The sequence below is a fragment of the Sus scrofa genome, chromosome 9, assembly GCF_000003025.6.
Source record: "Sus scrofa isolate TJ Tabasco breed Duroc chromosome 9, Sscrofa11.1, whole genome shotgun sequence".
In the NCBI taxonomy this organism is placed as follows: domain Eukaryota; kingdom Metazoa; phylum Chordata; class Mammalia; order Artiodactyla; family Suidae; genus Sus; species Sus scrofa.
Genome location: NC_010451.4, coordinates 39362828 through 39380878, shown reverse-complemented (window position 1 = coordinate 39380878; position 18051 = coordinate 39362828). Strand labels below are relative to the sequence as shown.

General features: G+C 38.4%; 1 protein-coding gene across 4 annotated transcripts in view; it reads right to left on the bottom strand.

Annotated features, from left to right (window-relative positions):
* The window catches only part of SIK2 (salt inducible kinase 2), a 114965-nt gene extending 102641 nt beyond the window's left edge, over positions 1-12324 (bottom strand). For 3 of the 4 annotated variants that reach the window (XM_021062768.1, XM_021062772.1, XM_021062769.1), the window contains exon 1: positions 12041-12324. In XM_021062768.1, the coding sequence (XP_020918427.1) occupies positions 12041-12175 (135 nt within the window). In that variant the 5' untranslated portion in view covers positions 12176-12324. Of the gene's footprint in view, positions 1-10022; positions 11305-12040 lie in introns of all 4 variants that reach the window. The other variant, XM_021062770.1, reaches the window with a different exon arrangement.

Below are 18051 nucleotides of genomic sequence, written 5' to 3'. Positions count from 1 at the left end.
CTCACATGTTAGTAATTACACTCAATTTTGACTTTAAGGGAATTTGATTTTGAAAAATATGGCCTCTTCCTATCATAACTAGATAGGAACCCAAATCACTCCAAGGCTGTTAATTTGAAGAAACTGCATTTGAAGGCGAATAACTGGGTAATTAGAAGTCAACAATCATGTACTTTTTTTCATGCAGCCAAAAAGAACTATTTGAAAAAAATTAGTAGGCAATTGATTAGGAAATAAACCATTATGACTCAAATAAAACTTTGAGATAATTGAGAACCACCCAAACTTAATTATACTAAGTTCTGAAAAGTCTCCTCAATGTACTTCACATTATACCCAAAAATATTCTGAACATAATTCAGTCTTATATTGTTGTTTCAGGATAATTGTTAATACAAATTATTGCATGTGCTATATATATATAATAGTAAAATACTCCTAAACGGTAACCAAGAAAATAAGACTCAGCTTGTCAAGTCATTTAATTCCTTAGTTTATGCAATTAGTTTTTTCTTTTTTCCTTATAGCTGCTCTGCCTTTTGCTGTCATCACCTTAAAGTTCACTGTAAGGTTTACTTCCTACCTTTGTCTATTTCTATTTTGCTGTCCATAGCTTGTTTCCTAATTTGAGTTAACTGTAACTCAAAGAAGAACCAAGGGAAATCAGATTACTACATGTAATAGGTAAAATTAAAGTTATTGCCTAAGAACAAAAGGGGCAGCTCCTTCTCTAGGCAGCTAAGTTTGAAAGTTTCGTAAGGGCTCTTTTTATTATGTTTGGGGCTATTTTAATTTATTCCCATAATCAAAATATTCTAGAAAGTAAAAGGTACTAAACTTTGACTACTAGATAAGTACTGATTAATATCACACTTGCTATGAAGAATGCCATTGGACCACCTCAAACCTAAATTTAAAGTGACACCTCTTGCCCAATTAAGAATATGATAGAATACAGTATTATCAATTACTGTGAATAACTCTAGGTAAAAGCTGACAGATAAAAGGGTAAGTGTCTATTTTAATTTCCTCTTAGGAAGGTAACATGGAGTTTCACAGACATGTATATTTTAAAGACAGTGTTTTGCCACAATTTCTGGTGCGTGTCTAGATATCAGTGGCCCCTCCCCCGCAAAAATCTTTCATAAAGAAATGGGTCACAATCAACTAATAAATAGAAAAATAACAGAAAGGAATCAGGGCTTAAAAAATCTCAGAATGATAACCGAAAATTTAGAAAAAGAATTTATTATATATAATATTTTGAGCATCATATCTAATGTTAAAGAAAAAGTTTAAAGACTAAGTACCAACTAAAGCAAGGTATTACCAAGAGGTATCTCCTCTTTGATACCCTTTTGGAATCTTGGCCTCAAACAATGAAAAAGTGAAAAATATATAAATTATCTACTTAACATCATAAACCTCGTTATTTAACTTTTCTCAGCCAAAAAATTCTCAAATGACAAAATATAATTTGGGTTTCCACTGTGGCTCAGTGAGTTAAGAACCCGACTTAGTGTCCAGAAGGATGCGGGTTTGATCCCTGGCCTCACCTGCTCAGTGGGTTAAGGATCCCGAGTTGCTCAGATCTGGTGTTGCCATGGCTGTGGCGCCTGCAGCTGCAGTTCTCATTTGACCCCTAGCCTAGACACTTCCATATGCCACAGCTGTGACTCTAAAAAGAAAACAAAAAAAACAAAATAAAATTCTCTCAATTTTATCTTGGGTACAGACTATATGGGTGTGGACCACCAGTCTATACATTTATATCTTCACACTGTTACCTCTTGTTTATAAGGCTGCTTTCAGAGAATTATGAAAAAGTAGACTGTGCATTAGCATGCTCCTTATAATTGTTAGGGCTGGTCTAACTGCTATAGTGAGTAGACCCCAAAACACATGCTAATTCAAACACAACAAAAGTTTATCGTTCATGAAGCAAAACTGGATGAGCAAAGAAGTCAGCACGTGGCCCTGTTCCATGCAGGCAGTCTTTACTACCGTCAGTGGGTTAAGTAAAGGTGGTAAAGGAAAGAAAACCCTGAAGGTTGTCGCCATTCTAGCCAGACGGTTCTAGCCAGACAGAAGGGGGAAAAAAGCTAAGAGGAGCCCCCTCTCCCAATGCCCCGAGAGGTGTTTATGGGCCAGGCCTAGAGAAGCGGCACACTTAGTTAAGGCTCAGGCACATACCATGCCATCAATGTAAGGGAGGCCAAGAAACAGTTGAGCTGTAGGTCCAGGAAGAAGAGGAAACTGGATTTTTGGTGATCAGCTAGTAGTCTCTGCCATACTCTGCCACGTAATTTCTTCACAATGGGACTCTTTACCAAGTACTTCCCAGAAATATAATGATGACTTTCACAACTGTACAGCACTTTTAAATTTTACTTTCACATATTTTATCTCATTTACTTCTCAGTTTTTTGAAGTAAATGGAACAAGCAGTACACTGTGAGTTATTGAAACTTAGGCTTAAAAGATGTTACATAATCTACAAAGTCCTAAATAAAGCTCAAGTGAATTCATGGGGAAAAGCCACAGGTCTTCAAACTCCAAGTTCCATCTTTTCATTCGTCAAAGAGACGATTTACTCACATGTTTACTGAGCACCTGCTGTATGCATGGAATTATACCCAGGACACAAAAATGAAGAAAATCTGATTCCTACCTTCAAAGAACTTAACAGGTCTCTTAGAATAAGGAGAACAGATTTTGGAACACAAATTTTACGAACAAAAACCCCTGCATTTAGGGATTTCCCCAATGGTGTACAAAATTCTGAACTTACAAAAGGGTTGTGCTCCACAAAGTCATTTTATTTTTTTATTTTCATTTGTTGGTCTTTTTTTGCCTTTTCTAGGGCTGTTCCTGCAGCATACGGAGGTTCCCAGGCTAAGGGTCTAATCACAGCTACAGCTGCCGACCTACACCACAGCCACAGCAACGCCAGATCTGAGCCGCATCTGCAACCTACACCACAGCTCACGGCAATGCAGGATCCTTAAGCCACTGAGCAAGGCCAGGGATCAAACCTGCAACCTCATGGTTCCTAGTCAGATTCGTTAACCACTATGCCAAGACGGGAACTCCCACCAGTTCACTTTAAAGATAGCTATGAGCTTAGATTTCTGGGAGCTTCCTCTCTGCACTCCTTCTCTACTTAGTTCTGAGTATAGTACCAAGGACAAAATCTGCATGGTCACAACAAAGTCAATCAAGAGACTATATCAACGGATCCTTTCTTTGTTGTTCATCTAAATTATTCTACTCTCTAATTCCCAATTATGCATGTAATATCTTAAAAATACTTCAGTGAACTTACATGGTGATAAAAACTATTTTTTTCTGCCAAGACACAAAATGAAGGTTTCCTATACAACTTGGGAGACCATAATGGATAAACTAGAATAATTACTATGAAGCTAAATCCCATGTAAAGTAGCCACACAATATTCAACTTCATAACTTATAAAGATCAAAAAGTAAACACTCTTGAGAGGTAAAGTTAAATGAGATGACCACTTTTATATATTTCTAGTAGGAATATAAAATAGGTTATAGTTTTTCTGGAAGGTAAATTGGCGATCTTTACCAAGAACCTTAAAAATCATCCATCCTATTTAACCTAAGGTTTCTACTTCTGAGAAATTATTTGTAGGAAATAATCTGAAATGATTAAAGATTTACGTGTAAATATATTCAGGAGTATTCCTTATAATGTAAAAAAATAGAAACAACTGGGAAATAATTACATGATTTATGGTAAGTCTATATTATGATTATTACAAGCTAGTAAGACAGTTCCTTTTAATAATATGGAGAAATTACAAGACTAAAATATTAAATTAAAAAAAAATCAAGATACCATCCAGTCTCACACACAAGGTATGTATAGAAAAAGACCAATAAAAACTAGATATAAATATGACAAAAATGTTATCAGTGGGTGAAAAAAATCATGAATTATTTTCCCAATTTACTTTTCAGTGCAATTTTTCTTCAATGAGCATGAATTACTTTCTGAATATTAAAAAAAATGAAATGGAGTTGTATTTGCTATATATGCTAACTGCTCCATCTGAAAAATATTAAATTCATTTTCTTATTTTCCAAATTCTCTATAAAATGGCTATATTATTTAATAAGATTTAAATATTAATTATAAAAACTATATACATAGAAATGTTTCCAACAGTGTTAAGCAAAAAAAAAAAAAAAAAAAGGAAAGTAACAACTATGTAAGATACAAGTTTTCAAGGAAGACTAAATGAAACCATGTTATGCTGATCGATAAAATGGACTTTTGCATTTTTCAAATCATAACTTAATGGTAACAGTACACTTCTTGATAATTTTATAAAAATTATTTCACTTCTCATAAAAGAAATATTAATCTCATGCACTTAAAGCAACCACACATAAAATTGGCTTTGGGGGACTTTCTAAAGAAATAACACAATAAGAGCAATTCTTCTAATAAAAAAATCAGAAGGGATTAACATGTTTTCTCAGGTAATACTTGCTTCAGTCCTATTTATTAATACACTAATTCTTACAATATCCTTCTGAAGTATCAAGTAGCAAAACTCTTACCATTTAATTAGATCTTTGAAAATAAAAAACAAACACAACTTTCCAAGCTCAAACATCAAATTATAGGTGGAATCAGAACATACCAACCTATCATTTGATTGAACAGTGATTGTGACTGAGTGGTCTACAATGAAAGGATTTCGAGAGCAGCAGAAGTTGGAGTCCCGTTTTGTGGCCCAGCAGTTACCAAACCTAGTGACTAGCATCCATGAAGAAATGGTTTGATCCCTGACAGCACTCAGTGGGTTAAGGATCCAGCGTTGCCATGAGCTGTGGTGTAGGCTGCAGACGCAGCTCAGATCTGGTGTGGCTGTGGCTGTGGCTGGCAGCTATAGCTCTGATTCGACCCCTAGCCTGGGAATCTCCATATGCTGTGGGTACGGCTCTAAAAAGACAAAAAGACCAAAAAAAAAAAAAAAAAAAAAAAGAAAAGAAAAGAAGTCAGTAGCAAAAGTGACATGGACTTCTCTAGTTACCCTTTAAGAATGAATAAAGTCAACTTTTTTTACAATTTAAAACTTGACTTTTAAAATTTAAGAATTTATACAATAATAAATCCTCATTAAAACTTAATCTGACTTTTATAATGATTAAGTTAAAGAGATTGGAGGAGAAGTAAATGTGACACTTTTTTTTTTTTTTTAAACAGCTGCACCTGTGGCATGTGGAAGTTCCCAGGCTAGGGGTTGAACAATCAGGGCCTCAGCTGAGCCCTATGCCACAGCAACTCCAGATCCAAGCTACATCTGCAACCTACTCCACAGTTTAGGCAATTTGAGGCAACGCTGGATCCTTAACCCACTGAGCAAGACCAGAGATGGAACCCATATCCTGACAGAGACAACATCAGGTCTTTAACCTGCTGGGCCACAACAGGAATTTTTAGAACCAGAAAAACTGAACTGAGTATTTTTAATACTATAAAAGAAGTGATTAAAAACAATCTCCTATCTTAAAGATTACTTTAAACAAATCAACAAAGAAGACAACTCAATAAAAAAATGAGCCAAGGGACAAAAGGCAATTCACAAATGTAAACAGTCATCTTATTAAAAACCGTGTAATCAAAGTAAGCCAAAGAAATGCAAATTCAAATAAAAAACACTGTTTTCCCCTTTCAAACTGGGAAAGATGTATACAAATAATACTCTTGGTAAATATGCATTCTTCCTGATGAAAATTATTAGATACTCCTTTTTTGGAAGGTAATTTGGCATCTCATGCCATCAGATATAGATGTAAGGACATTCTCCTTGACCCAAGAATTCCACTGCTATGTGTTATCTTGAGGAAATAATCAGATAGATGCACAAAGATGTATATACAGGAATGCTCTCTGGAACATTAGAAAGAAAAACAGTAAGAGAGAAAAATAATCTAAATGTTAAATAATAGGAAACTGATTAAATAAAATAGTCATATATAAAGATACTATTTAACCATGCTTTAGACTTTTTTAAAAAAAAACACTTGGGGAAATGTCAATAACACATTAAGTAACAAATATATATTATATGTATAGATGGTGCCAATGTTATTAAATACATATGAAACACATGTGAAGAGCTAAGAGGACATGAACCAAATATTAACAGAGGTTGTCTCTTGGTGTGGATGGCAGAATTAAAATAAGAATGTTTATTTTCCTCTTTAAGCTTTTCACGGATGTCTACAAAAAGCATGTAGTTTTTTTTAATTGGGAAAAATGACAAACACTATGTTTACTTTAAAGAAGAACTTAAAAACAAATTTTAGCATCAATTTTTGGTTTAATTCATCCAATATTCATCTCTTAATCTGTTTAAAGTATTTTTTTAATATTTTTTAAAATGAAAAGTTTCTGAGGAAATTCCCAAATGTAAGTGTCTTTCATTCTTCTAATAATCTCAAACCGGATATATGGGCTATTTTTCTTTCGAGGGTAGGAAAGCATTCTCCATAAATGTTCTGTATAAAGGAATTTTTACGTAAATAACTTATTTCCAAAAATATGGAGGCAGACCATAAAAGAGGTACTAGGTATAGTAAAGAAATAAAGATCTCTTAATAATTTCTGGAATCTTTTTGGCTCCAAGGAAATGCATTTGCCATCAGCAGTAGGCCATAAATCAAATATCATCATGTGAATCCAGGAATCAAGGCCAGTTTCAGTTATTTCCAAATAAATGTTTTCTTAATTGCCTGGTGACTGAGACAGAATTTCCCAGTGGAATTAAAAGCAGACTGCATTAAACTCTGTTAAGCATTTCTACAATATAAAAATTTATACAACTCTTAATTTGCATGTTTGTTCTTCCCAACTCCTCCCAAAGAACAGGTCATCTTGAACAACATTTAGCAGAATAATTTGTCAAATTTTTCTTGTCTAGGGTGCCATGAAACTAGAGAACAATTTCTAATAAAGCATTTATGTTTCATGACAAACATAGTATTTATTTAAACACAAATTGAAGATCATGCATAGGCCTGGATGCGAATATTAGTGATTAAGTTATTTAGCAACAATTTTTTCTGTTGCACATAGTACAGCTGCTTCTTGACATCTGGAATATTTCACAGCACAAGATTAATACTAGGACTACTGAGAGGAGTCTTAACATTTTAAATCAAAATATAAAACTCATATGTATTAAAAAATTGAGTTCTCAGAGTTCCCATCGTGGCGCAGTGGTTAACAAATCCAACTAGTAACCATGAGGTTTCGGGTTCGATCCCTGCCCTTGCTCAGTGGGTTAAGGATCTGGCATTGCCGTGAGCTGTGGTGCAGGTCGCAGACGCGGCTTAGATCCTGATTGCTGTGGCTGTGGTGTAGGCTGGCAGCTGCAGCTCTCATTAGACCCCTAGCCTGGGAACCTCCATATGCTGCCAGAGCAGCCCTAGAAATGGCAAAAAGACCCCCACCCCCCAAAAAAATTGAGTTCTCTTCTTCAAGAAATACCATATTCAGGGTGTAATACGCCCTTCTCTTGTTTCTACCTTTGCCCTGAAAATGCAATTTTGATACTTTAACTATTTGGAAGGCTTTAAAAATACTTAGATTTTAATGTAGTAGTTAAAGAATTATGCCTAAATAAATAAAGCCTCCAAATGCACACAGAATGCTTTTCAGTGATTAAAAAAAAAAAAAAATCACTTTTCAGAATGTCCTTGCTGTCAGTTTTACATTCCAGATTTTCTTTTGCTTTTTTTTTTAAAGGGCTTCACCTGAGGCATAGGGAGGTTCCCAGGCTAGGGTTCAAATCGGAGCTGCAGCTGCCGGCCACAGCCACAGCCACAGCCATGCCAGATCCGAGCCGCATCTGCGACTTACACTGCATCTCATGACAATGCTGGATCCTTAAGCCACTAAGCACTGATCAAACCCTCATCCTCACGGATACTAGTCCGGTTCCTAATCCTCTGAGCCACAACGGGAACTCCCCAGATTTTCTTAATTATAAGTAATACTTACATATCATTTTAGTAAAGTAATTTTCAGAACCTCTGTGAAATATCTTTAAGATTTCACAGACCATACATTCATAAACTCTTTGGCCAAGCAATATATGAGGTATGGTACTGAATACTCAATTATCTGTCAGAGAAAAGGTCTGAAAATAACTAACAATGTATACCTCTGGGTGGTGATACTATAGTTAATTCTTTTCATTTATCCACACTTTAAAGAATGCACAATAATAAACATGATAGATTTGATAATAAAAATAGATTATTCTTTAAAGTAAAAATAATACCTTCTTACTTGGTAATTTCCCTTCTAGGAATTTACCTCCAATTTCTCCTCCCTAAAATAACTGAATATGCAGACAAAGAGATTTATAAATAAATATATATATGCTATTCACTGTAAATTATTATAAGTGAAAACTTTAACATGTATAATGTTAAATAGTAAGAAAGTTAAGTAGAATAGAATTAATCTAGAAGGCAGAACACTACGCAGCTATTAAAAATGTTTTATAAGTTATTTATAATAAGCAAAATGCTTAGGCTATAATAATAAGTGGGAAAAAAGGATGCAACTGATATAAGTGTATCTACCACATGGTCTCATCCATGGGAAAAAATGAATTAAAAAAAAAAAAGACAAGAGGGAAATATGCCATAATGTTAAGAATGATTTATTTTCATTGATGGAGGAATTAAACATGTACTTTTTTGCACATTGTAGTCTTCATATTTTCTACAATAAGACTGTATTTATTTAATAGAAACAAAAAAGTTTAAGGGCACAAATGACTGTTCTAAAATTTTACTTAGATTAAAAAAAAAAAACCAACAAAAAAACCTAGCCATATGCTTAGAAGGAAGAAGTTCTTTGCTAGTGCAGTATTAATAAAACACACTTCTCAAGGACACTCGTAACATAGCAAACTAGCAACCACGACTGCCTAAAATAGTTTAACAGTGTAAATGCTATTATTCTTTTTCCATTATGCTAATTTTATAAAATTAGCTACTCTAATTCATAAATCACAAACCAATACTACAAAGCCTTTACGAAGTATTATATTAGGAAGCCGGATTCTACCACCACCTGCTTTCCCTTTTGTGTGTAAAATTTACATAGAGATCTAACATGACAACACTGCTTCAGATGATGATGCAATTATATTTCTTAAACAATGTTAAGCTATTTGATAGATTAGACCAAGATGAAGATCTCTTTGTCTATGACTTTTTGTCCCCCTACAAGGCAAACAGTCTTGGAACTCCAAAGCTCTGCAGAAAATACATCATTTTTTTGAGTGATACTGGAGAAGAGTCACTTAAAAATAAAAGGGTTCAATTGTTCATCACTAAGATGTTTAAACCCTAAAAATTGCCTGGGCTACAAACTTGGGGAAAAAAAGATACTTAAGTTTTAAAACACACAAACTTACATGGATGTTACTGCATACTATATTGAAGAGGCTTTTCTAAGCTATAAATCTAATCATGATATTTTGCTGATGTTGCTATTTATGCCATATGAATTTCTCTCACTCTAGTTACTGTATATTCAGCAATGAGAACCTCAAATAATATTAAATAACACTTTAAAGTTTCCACTGTTCATATCACTGATAGTATTTGAGATAGCTGTATTTATCAGATACAAATATTTATCCAGTGAATGAGCATAAGTACTGCTTTAAAAATCTCACTAACAAATAGCATACTACAGTAAGAAACACTTCTATCTATGCTCAATTACCACAAAAGTTCACAGAGCAACTTTATAAAACTTGAGATTTACAGGAGCTTTTCTCTTCATTAACTCCTTGCTATTGCCCTCACTCCTCTCATCTTTAATATCTCCAGTCCCACCAAATTACCGCAAACACCCACCTTAAATTCACACTATTTCTTTTTATATGTTAAGAACACTTTCTTTAAAAAAGCAAAGGCAGATAGGATCCATGGACTAGAAATTTAGCTTTTACCTTTAATTATTTTACACACACACCATGCACACAAGTCAGGATGTAAGGACTGTTTCAAGAGCTGACCTGTGTCTTCAATTACAAATGCGTTGATCTCACCGATAACCAAACCACGATACTACTCCACAGTGCCCCCTAGCTCTGCAAGCTGGAACAGCTTAAAAGTAACAGGGTTATTTGAAGTGTTGGTAGTCACTTAGCAGCTCCACTTAGGGGCAGTTCTTAAATAGATACTATATTACCTAAATTTGACCTAATAAGTAACAGCTGACAATTAAATCTTTCGACTAATCCTGATAAGAGCTGATAAGAAAAAAATTTAACCACCCAACAATACACTTCAAAAGTTTCTGTAGAAGCTCTTTGTATCTGTGAAATTTGTTTGATTCTTAGAGTCATTAAGCAAGGACTCATCTAAAAATACACATTTAAAATGTCTTCTTTTCATTTAATTAAAGGGGAATTAACATGGCATTAGGCCACGGTTCTTTAGAGGAATGGAACCAATTTCTTTGTTTTTAAAAATGCTGGAATCAGAGTAAGTAATCTTGCTACGGTCTTATTATTTATCATTACAAACTTAACCTAAATTGCTAACTCTGGTAAATTTGTGAGAGGAAAACTTGTGACCTTGGTCCTGTTGCTAAAAAAATAAGTCAGATTTGGGCTGCCTTAGGATCAGTAGGGGAGGACAAAAAGTGAGAACAACACAATGGCATATACAAGCCCCTTGTTTTTGGAAATGAACTTCTTCACATTAAGCAAAACTTCTACGAACCAGAGCTACAAAAAACTCGTTTTCAAATGTCCTTCAGCTTACACAGCTATTCTGAAAAAGAAACCCTACCTAATTCCATATTCAAACTCTAGTATATTCGCACTAATAAGGGGGAACACTGAATAGGATGAAAACTAGAAGGGAAAAAAACCAAAAACTGAAAAAGGATGAAACTCCAGAACAACTACGATGAGGCAGAGTGGAGTACGTCAAAAATACAAGGTTTTATTCTAAAGAATGGTTTTGTTTCCACCGTTTTTCTAAAGTATTTAATTTGCACATCTTAAAATAGAGACCCTGAGGAGAGCAGCTTGAGGCGGTGAAAGGAAGGGGGGCGGGTTAGGTAAGAACAGAGACTTGCGAGAAAATATGTGCGGTGCATTAGAATGTGCAATGGAGGGGGGATGCTGGCTTCACCGTCAGGAAGCAATCCAGGGCTTTATGAGTAGAGAGGCAGAATCTGATGTGGCTTAAGGACCGCGAATTCACAGCCAGAACACACACCTGGGAAAGGGATAACCTAGGATGAGAAAGACCAACCTATCAACTGTGCAAAGGCAGAGATGACCGTTTCAACCAGCTCTATTGTCTGGAGTATTAGATGGAAATGCCTCGGGCGAGGGATCAAGCTAGCCTGACATCAAATCAGAGACTGTCGGGCAAAAGGAGGGAGAGAAGATGGGCAGTGGCCGTCCCGGCATTCCCGGCCACCGGCCCCCTTTTTCGCGCGGCCCCGGGAGGGGCGCCGCGGTCACAGGGGCCGCGCGGAGCCCCGTCCCGGGAGTCCGAGCGCAGGCGGTCCCCTCTTCGGGGCTGGCGACGTCTCTCTCCGCGCAGCACGGGAGCACAGAGACTTCCCCTCCCACCCCACCCCCAGCTGAAAGCAGGGAAGACGCGGAACTTGGGCTCCAGAGCGGAGGCCACAGACCAGGTCACGGCCCGGGTGGGAGGCCCTGGAAGAAATTCCGTGTGGCCACCGGGGGTGGCCTAGGGAAGGCAAAGCCCCGGCTGGTGGGGGTTCCAAGCGGACGACACTCGGGTCCTGGTGACCCGGCCCCGGTCCCTGCGGCGCTCACCGACCCCTGGACCTCCTGGGTCCTCACACTCCCAGGCCCTCTCGCCTCAGCTAGTGACCCGGCCTCTCGAAGCTCCCCAGCCCCCCGCTGCAGCCCCCCTCTCGGTCAGCAGCTCCTCTCTCGAACCCTCGCCTCGGACGCTCCCGCCGAGCCCCGGGCCGCACCTCCGTCCTGGTGATCCGGTGCCGCCCCAGCTTCACCACGGCGAAGTTGCCCTTGCCCAGCGTGCCCTCGATTTCGTAGAACCCCACCCGGACCGGCCCGCGCTGCAAGTGCCTCGGGCCATCCGCCATGACCATGCTGGGCCCCGCTGCTAGACACGGCGGACTGGAGCGCAGGCTGGCGGGCGGCGGGCTGGCGGAGCGGCTCCACTCGGGCGACGGCCGCTCGGCTCGCTCCTTGCTCAGTCCCTCCCGCTCAGCAGGGCCCAGCCAGGCGCGCGCCGCCGCTGACGTGCGCCGACGTCAGGGGGCCGGGGCAGAGGGGCGGGGGCGGGACCGGGCCTCGATTGGTCACCATGGCGACCGGAGCACCGCCGACGTCGGCGGCGGGCGGCAGGCAGCAGGGTGGTAGGGCAGATGGGCGGGGCCTGGACGGCGCGTTCCTTCCGGGCTCCGGCGCCCTCCGCCGCCTCGCCGCTGCCGGGGGCGGGGTCGCCTCCCGGCCCGCCCAGTTACTTGGCCACCCAGCCGAAGGGCAAGAGCGAGCTCTGGTGGGCGGAGTGGAGGGCTGCAGCGACCTGAGCCGGGCCGGGGTCTTCTTCCGTTGCCGCGGCGTTCTCCACCCACCCGGAGACCTTCCCGCCAAAACCTCTCACCTATGACTACTTTGTGTCCTAAATTTGGCACGGGCAAAGAACTGTGGCTGAGCAATGCATTGCTCACAGGCTCCTTTCTTTTATATCCTTTTCTCATCTGTTTCTATATAAATCCCTCCAAATTTGATGTCTCTGGGGAATCATTCTGACAGCAGCGCGATGCTTATAGATTCACAGAATGTCAGCGTTGAAGAGACCTTGAAGATCACCTAATCCAGGGATTTGGAGCCCGAACCCCTAAAAATATGTCCAAATTTTTGCCTCTTCCAGCTTTGGGAAGATGGGCGATAGCTGTTATTAGATTCCCAAACGTGTTGGTGACCTCGAAAAGGTAAAGAAATACTTTCTAATCCAATTTTTTTTTCAGGTGAGAAATCAACCCCCAGGGAATGAGGGAATTGCCAAAGTCACAAGGTAATACTAGAGTTAGGGTTGCAAATTACCACACCAGTCTTCCATATGGTGATCCAAGGAAACAGGTACAGCATTATTTCCAGACAAGGAGAGGGAAAGTATAAAATGCCCTTGAAAGGTCTTATGCCAGAAAGCAAGATTTTCAAAGAAAGGTAAGGACATGTCAGAAGGAAATCGGATCTAGTTTGAAGTTAACAATCTGGGATAATTTGAGCATCACGAAGGAATAATGGAAATGGGTTTATAACACAATGAATTTTTAAAAAGACTCCATGAGTGCTTACTTATTCTTACAATGTTAAATAAATATACGGGGGAAAAAATGACAGTTCTTCCTGATGGTGGAATGTCAACTAATACACATAGAAGAAATGATGAAATTTCCATTCTATGGAAATCACCATTTTGCAGCCATTCTATGGAAATCACTATTTCGCAACCATTATAGTAATAATTGATTCAGATAGAATTGTCGATAGATGTTGAAATCATTTAGTATGCTAGGGAATGGGATATTTCTAGTCTCAAACTATCCTCAAATTTCTTACTCATTATAAAAGGATAAAAACAGTACTTTCACAGAAGAAAAATGTGACAGATACCACTGTAACCAAATGATCAAAGTTAATGTCACCAATTATGGGATAAAATGACATGTGAGGTACTGAGAAGGATACACTATCTCCGATGTAGTATTTCTGTCAAAAGTACATACTCTGAATTTAATCATAAAGAAATAATCGGAAAAATGCAAATTGAGGAACATTCTACCTAACCACTGGCCTGGATCAGTGCCATAAAAGACTGAGGAACTGTTCTTGATTTAAGGGATTAAAGAGACATGTCACCAAAGGCAATGTGTGACCGTAGTTGGGAGAAAAGTGCTATAAAGGAATATTTTCAGGACAAATGTTAAAATTTACATATGGATTGCATATTAGATCATAGTATTATTTAAATGTTAAGCTTCTTGAATTATATAATTGTGCTGTGGTTACAAAAAAGAATACCCTTATTAAGAGATACATACTGAAGTATTTAGGGATAAAATTTTGATATATGCAACTTGCTCTCAAATGGTTTAGCAAAGATGAATGAGGCAAATGTGACAAAATGTGAAACCTAGATAAAGGGTATATGGTAGTTCATTGCATTGTTCTTGGACTTTTTCCGTAGTTTTCATTTTTTCTTTTCTTTTTACAGCCAAACCTGTAGCATATGGTAGTTCCCAGGCCAGGGGTTGAATTGGAGCTGCAGCTGCAGCCTAAGCTACAGCCATGGCAACACCTGATCTGAGCCACATCTACAACCTACACCACCGCTGGTGGCAATGCTGGATCCTTAACACGGAGCGATGCCAGGGATTGAACCCTCCTCCTCATGAATACTAGTCGAGTTCGTTACCACTGAGACACAGTGGGAACACCTGTAGCTTTAATTTTTTAAATAGAAATTAATATATGTATAATTAATATATATTTGTGAATGTATAATATTATTTTATTTTATTAATCTTATTGAATTATTTTAATGTATTTTATATTTTCTGTGTAGGATTGTCTGGCTCTTGGGACCTCCACCTGCTCACTTGACTCTCTGCTTCAGCCCTTCACTCTCCCCAAGCAATACCTTATTCTACTGTGAGTTATGTTGTTTATAAAAGTGAGGAGGGAATCGGGGGGAGCGTTATAAGACTGATGAGATTTCTGAATTTCTGGATTGTTGGGAGTAGGATATGAGCGTTCATCTAAGTAGACTGTTAGCCCACATTTGTACACCAGTTCAAAAGTAGTTCCCTTATATTTATCTGAATTCCTTTTTCTATGGTTTTGTCTTATTTCCTCTTTTGAGAAGATTTTTGTTTCCTGTGGTTAGATATCTTTGACTTCAAGAAGTACTAATTCTAGTAATTAAAATAAAATAAAATGTCCCCCCCAAATAGTTCCCATAACATTTTTCCAGTTAGATTAATGTGTTTTAATTGCTTGGGAATGGGTTCCTTGGGGAATGTGATGAAAAGCTACTTACTTAAGAACTAGAAAATACATACGGAGACCCACTGGAGCTAACAATCTCCTTCGAAGTACATCTTTTGGATAGAAATTCAGACTCATTTCGGATTATTTTAATGAGATAACCAGGTCAACTACCTCCTTGTGCAACCTGGGAATAAGACTTCATTTAGGGGAGTTCCCTTAGTGGCTCAGTGGTTAAGGAACCCAACTAGGATCCATGAGGATTTGGGTTCGATCCCTGGCCTCACTCAGTTGGCTAACAATCTGGCATTGCTGTGGGCTGTGGTGTAGGTCGCAGACGTGGCTCGGATCTGGCGTGGCTGTGGCTGTGGTGTAGGCTGTCAGCCGCAGCTTCGATTCGACCCTTAGCCTGGGAGCTTCCATTTGCCGCAGGTGCGGCCCTAAAAAGCAAAAAAGCAAAAAAAAAAAAAAAAAAAAAGACTTCACTTGGGGCCAGAAAGAAGTGAAAGGATTTTCAGGGAGTAGCAAAAGGTTTCTGGCAAACCAGAGTTCAGTGTGAGGGTGCTGAGTGTCTAGAGGTTAGAGAAAGAGGGACCAGAGGTGGGGGAGGGGGAGGGGGAAGAGTTGGGCCAAAAATCTTGACCACTTGAAAATGCAGCAGTGATGCCACCAAAAATTACTGGTCAGTTGTCAATGTAATCCCAAAGAAATACATGTGGACTAAGTTAAAATATTGCAGCTTTGGAATCCATAATCGTCTCTGGTTCCTCAGTCTACAAAATCTACTCCTCCCTCTGTCATTTCAACCCTGTATGTCTCTTATGTGCTTTTGCCTCCATTAGTTGCTAAGTATATACATTTTAGTAATTAGTATTATCCAAGTCTTGCTTTCCTCTCCCCCTTTTTTTCTCTTTTTCCTCTTCTTTCCTCTTTCTCTTTCCCTACCCCACCTCCTACTGCCCACATGCACACATATCACCACCACCCTGCCCCTCAGGAAAAAGAATAAAAGGAAGAAGGGAGAAAGAGAAGATAAAAGAGGCTTCATACAATTTGCATCTTTTTTTTTTTTTTCCGTGTCCAAGGCATGTGAAAGTTCCTAGGCCAGGGATCGCATCCACGCCAAAGGAGCAACCAAAGCCATTGCAGTGATAAGACCAGATACTTAACCTGCTGTGCTTTAGATAACTCCCACATTTTCCATCTTTTTCATCTCCAGTTTTTTTTTTTTATTGGTAAGGTAGAATGCTCTAGTCACTAGATTTCCTGTTTGCTTGGCCTTTAAAATGCAGCATTCCCAGCTAAGACTGTGAGTTCACTGTACTTGCCATTGAGTTGATTTCAAAATTCTAAGATAACACTTCAAAAAGCAAAAGGGTATACACATAGAAAGAATTAAGAAAACGGTGACATTCTGGGTAATAATTAATTCTATAACATACCTAGAGTAAAAATAGATTTGGAATGAAAACGTGGAATGGGGAGTGGAGTTAGCACAGAGATAGTAAAAGAGTGATCTAAAATGTGAGGAAAGAAAACTTCATGGATCACAGTGTTGTACATATTTTGCTGAAGCAGATCCCATGAACTTGAAAAACAAAATAGGTACCATATGTTTCTTTGATCACGAACAACATCTGCATTTATACTGTTTTACCATTTCAGGACTGAATGAAAGACAAGACATTGGTAGGCTCAGGCTTGAATTTAGAATTAGTTCAAATAGAAAATTGGTGAAATCTTTATTAAATGACTTTGCTTAGGAAATAAAAGCTGGGATGAATACTTTGCTTTTTATATTAAAAAAGACAGAAAGTACATCAGAAAATCCAAATAAATCACTAGCCTGTGCCAATTTCAAGTGCTTATTATTATTATAAAACACAGGTATCCCTGAAATATGTATCAATCTGTCATGTTAATGAACCTGCAGGGGCCACTATGTTTAAAGTACCATTATGAAAGTAAACTAGACATGATTTATTGGAGACATTATTTAAAGACAACTTTTTAGTTCCTTTAAAGGATGGGTAACCATGCCCTTGTTTTGATTTTTTAAGTGTAGTTTTAGCTGTGATGGGTCTTTTATAAGTGAAGAATGTGTGGGTCTCTAAACTTTTGAAATAATTTCAAATATTTTGTATCTCCCCCCAGATACCCCAGATAACAGATTTCTTTAGGATCTTAAATTTTAAAGGGACCTTAGAATCGTATGAGATCATGTTCCCACCTGATACAGAAATCCCTATAGACACTTGACAGATGCATAGAGACTTGATTTACCTCATCATGCTTCATCGTACGTAATCTATGTGAGACAGTTCATCTCAGTAGAAAATATTTCCTCATATTGGCTTAATAGCTGTTTCTTTATGACCTCTGTCCACAGGTTTAGGTCTTTTCCCTGGTGCAAGACATTGCAAACAGACACATACCTGTTGTCGTATTCTTTTTTCAGTTCTCCAGGCAAAACATTCCTAAATTTACTGTCTAGCTTACTGTTTCTAGCTCTCTGACTTTTCTTCTTGTGCTTCACTGTACTCTGGTTTGTCAAGGTCTCTCTTAAAATACTGTCCTTTAAACTAAGTACATTAGCCCAGGTGTAATCTAAGGAGTGTAGAATACTGGCCAGACACAAATTCAGCCAAAGATTGGGCTAGCTTTCTTTTTAGCATCCATAGCCTACAGTTAACAGTAAAGCCAACTACAAGCTCTGAGTCTTTTAAAATAGCAATTATTGTTACCATTTTCTTGAGCAGTTGCTTTTTAAGAAATGTAAATGGAAGAGTTCCCTGGTGGCCTAGAGGGTAAAGGAGCCAGCATGCTGCTGCTGCTGCTGTGGCATGGGGTTGATCCCTGGCCCGGGAACCGCCACATGCTGTGGGTGCGGCCAAAAAAATGTAAATGGAAATTTTGATAGTTAAAATGTCGTCTTGTTGATTTTGCTTCTTGTTCCAGATAATAGAAT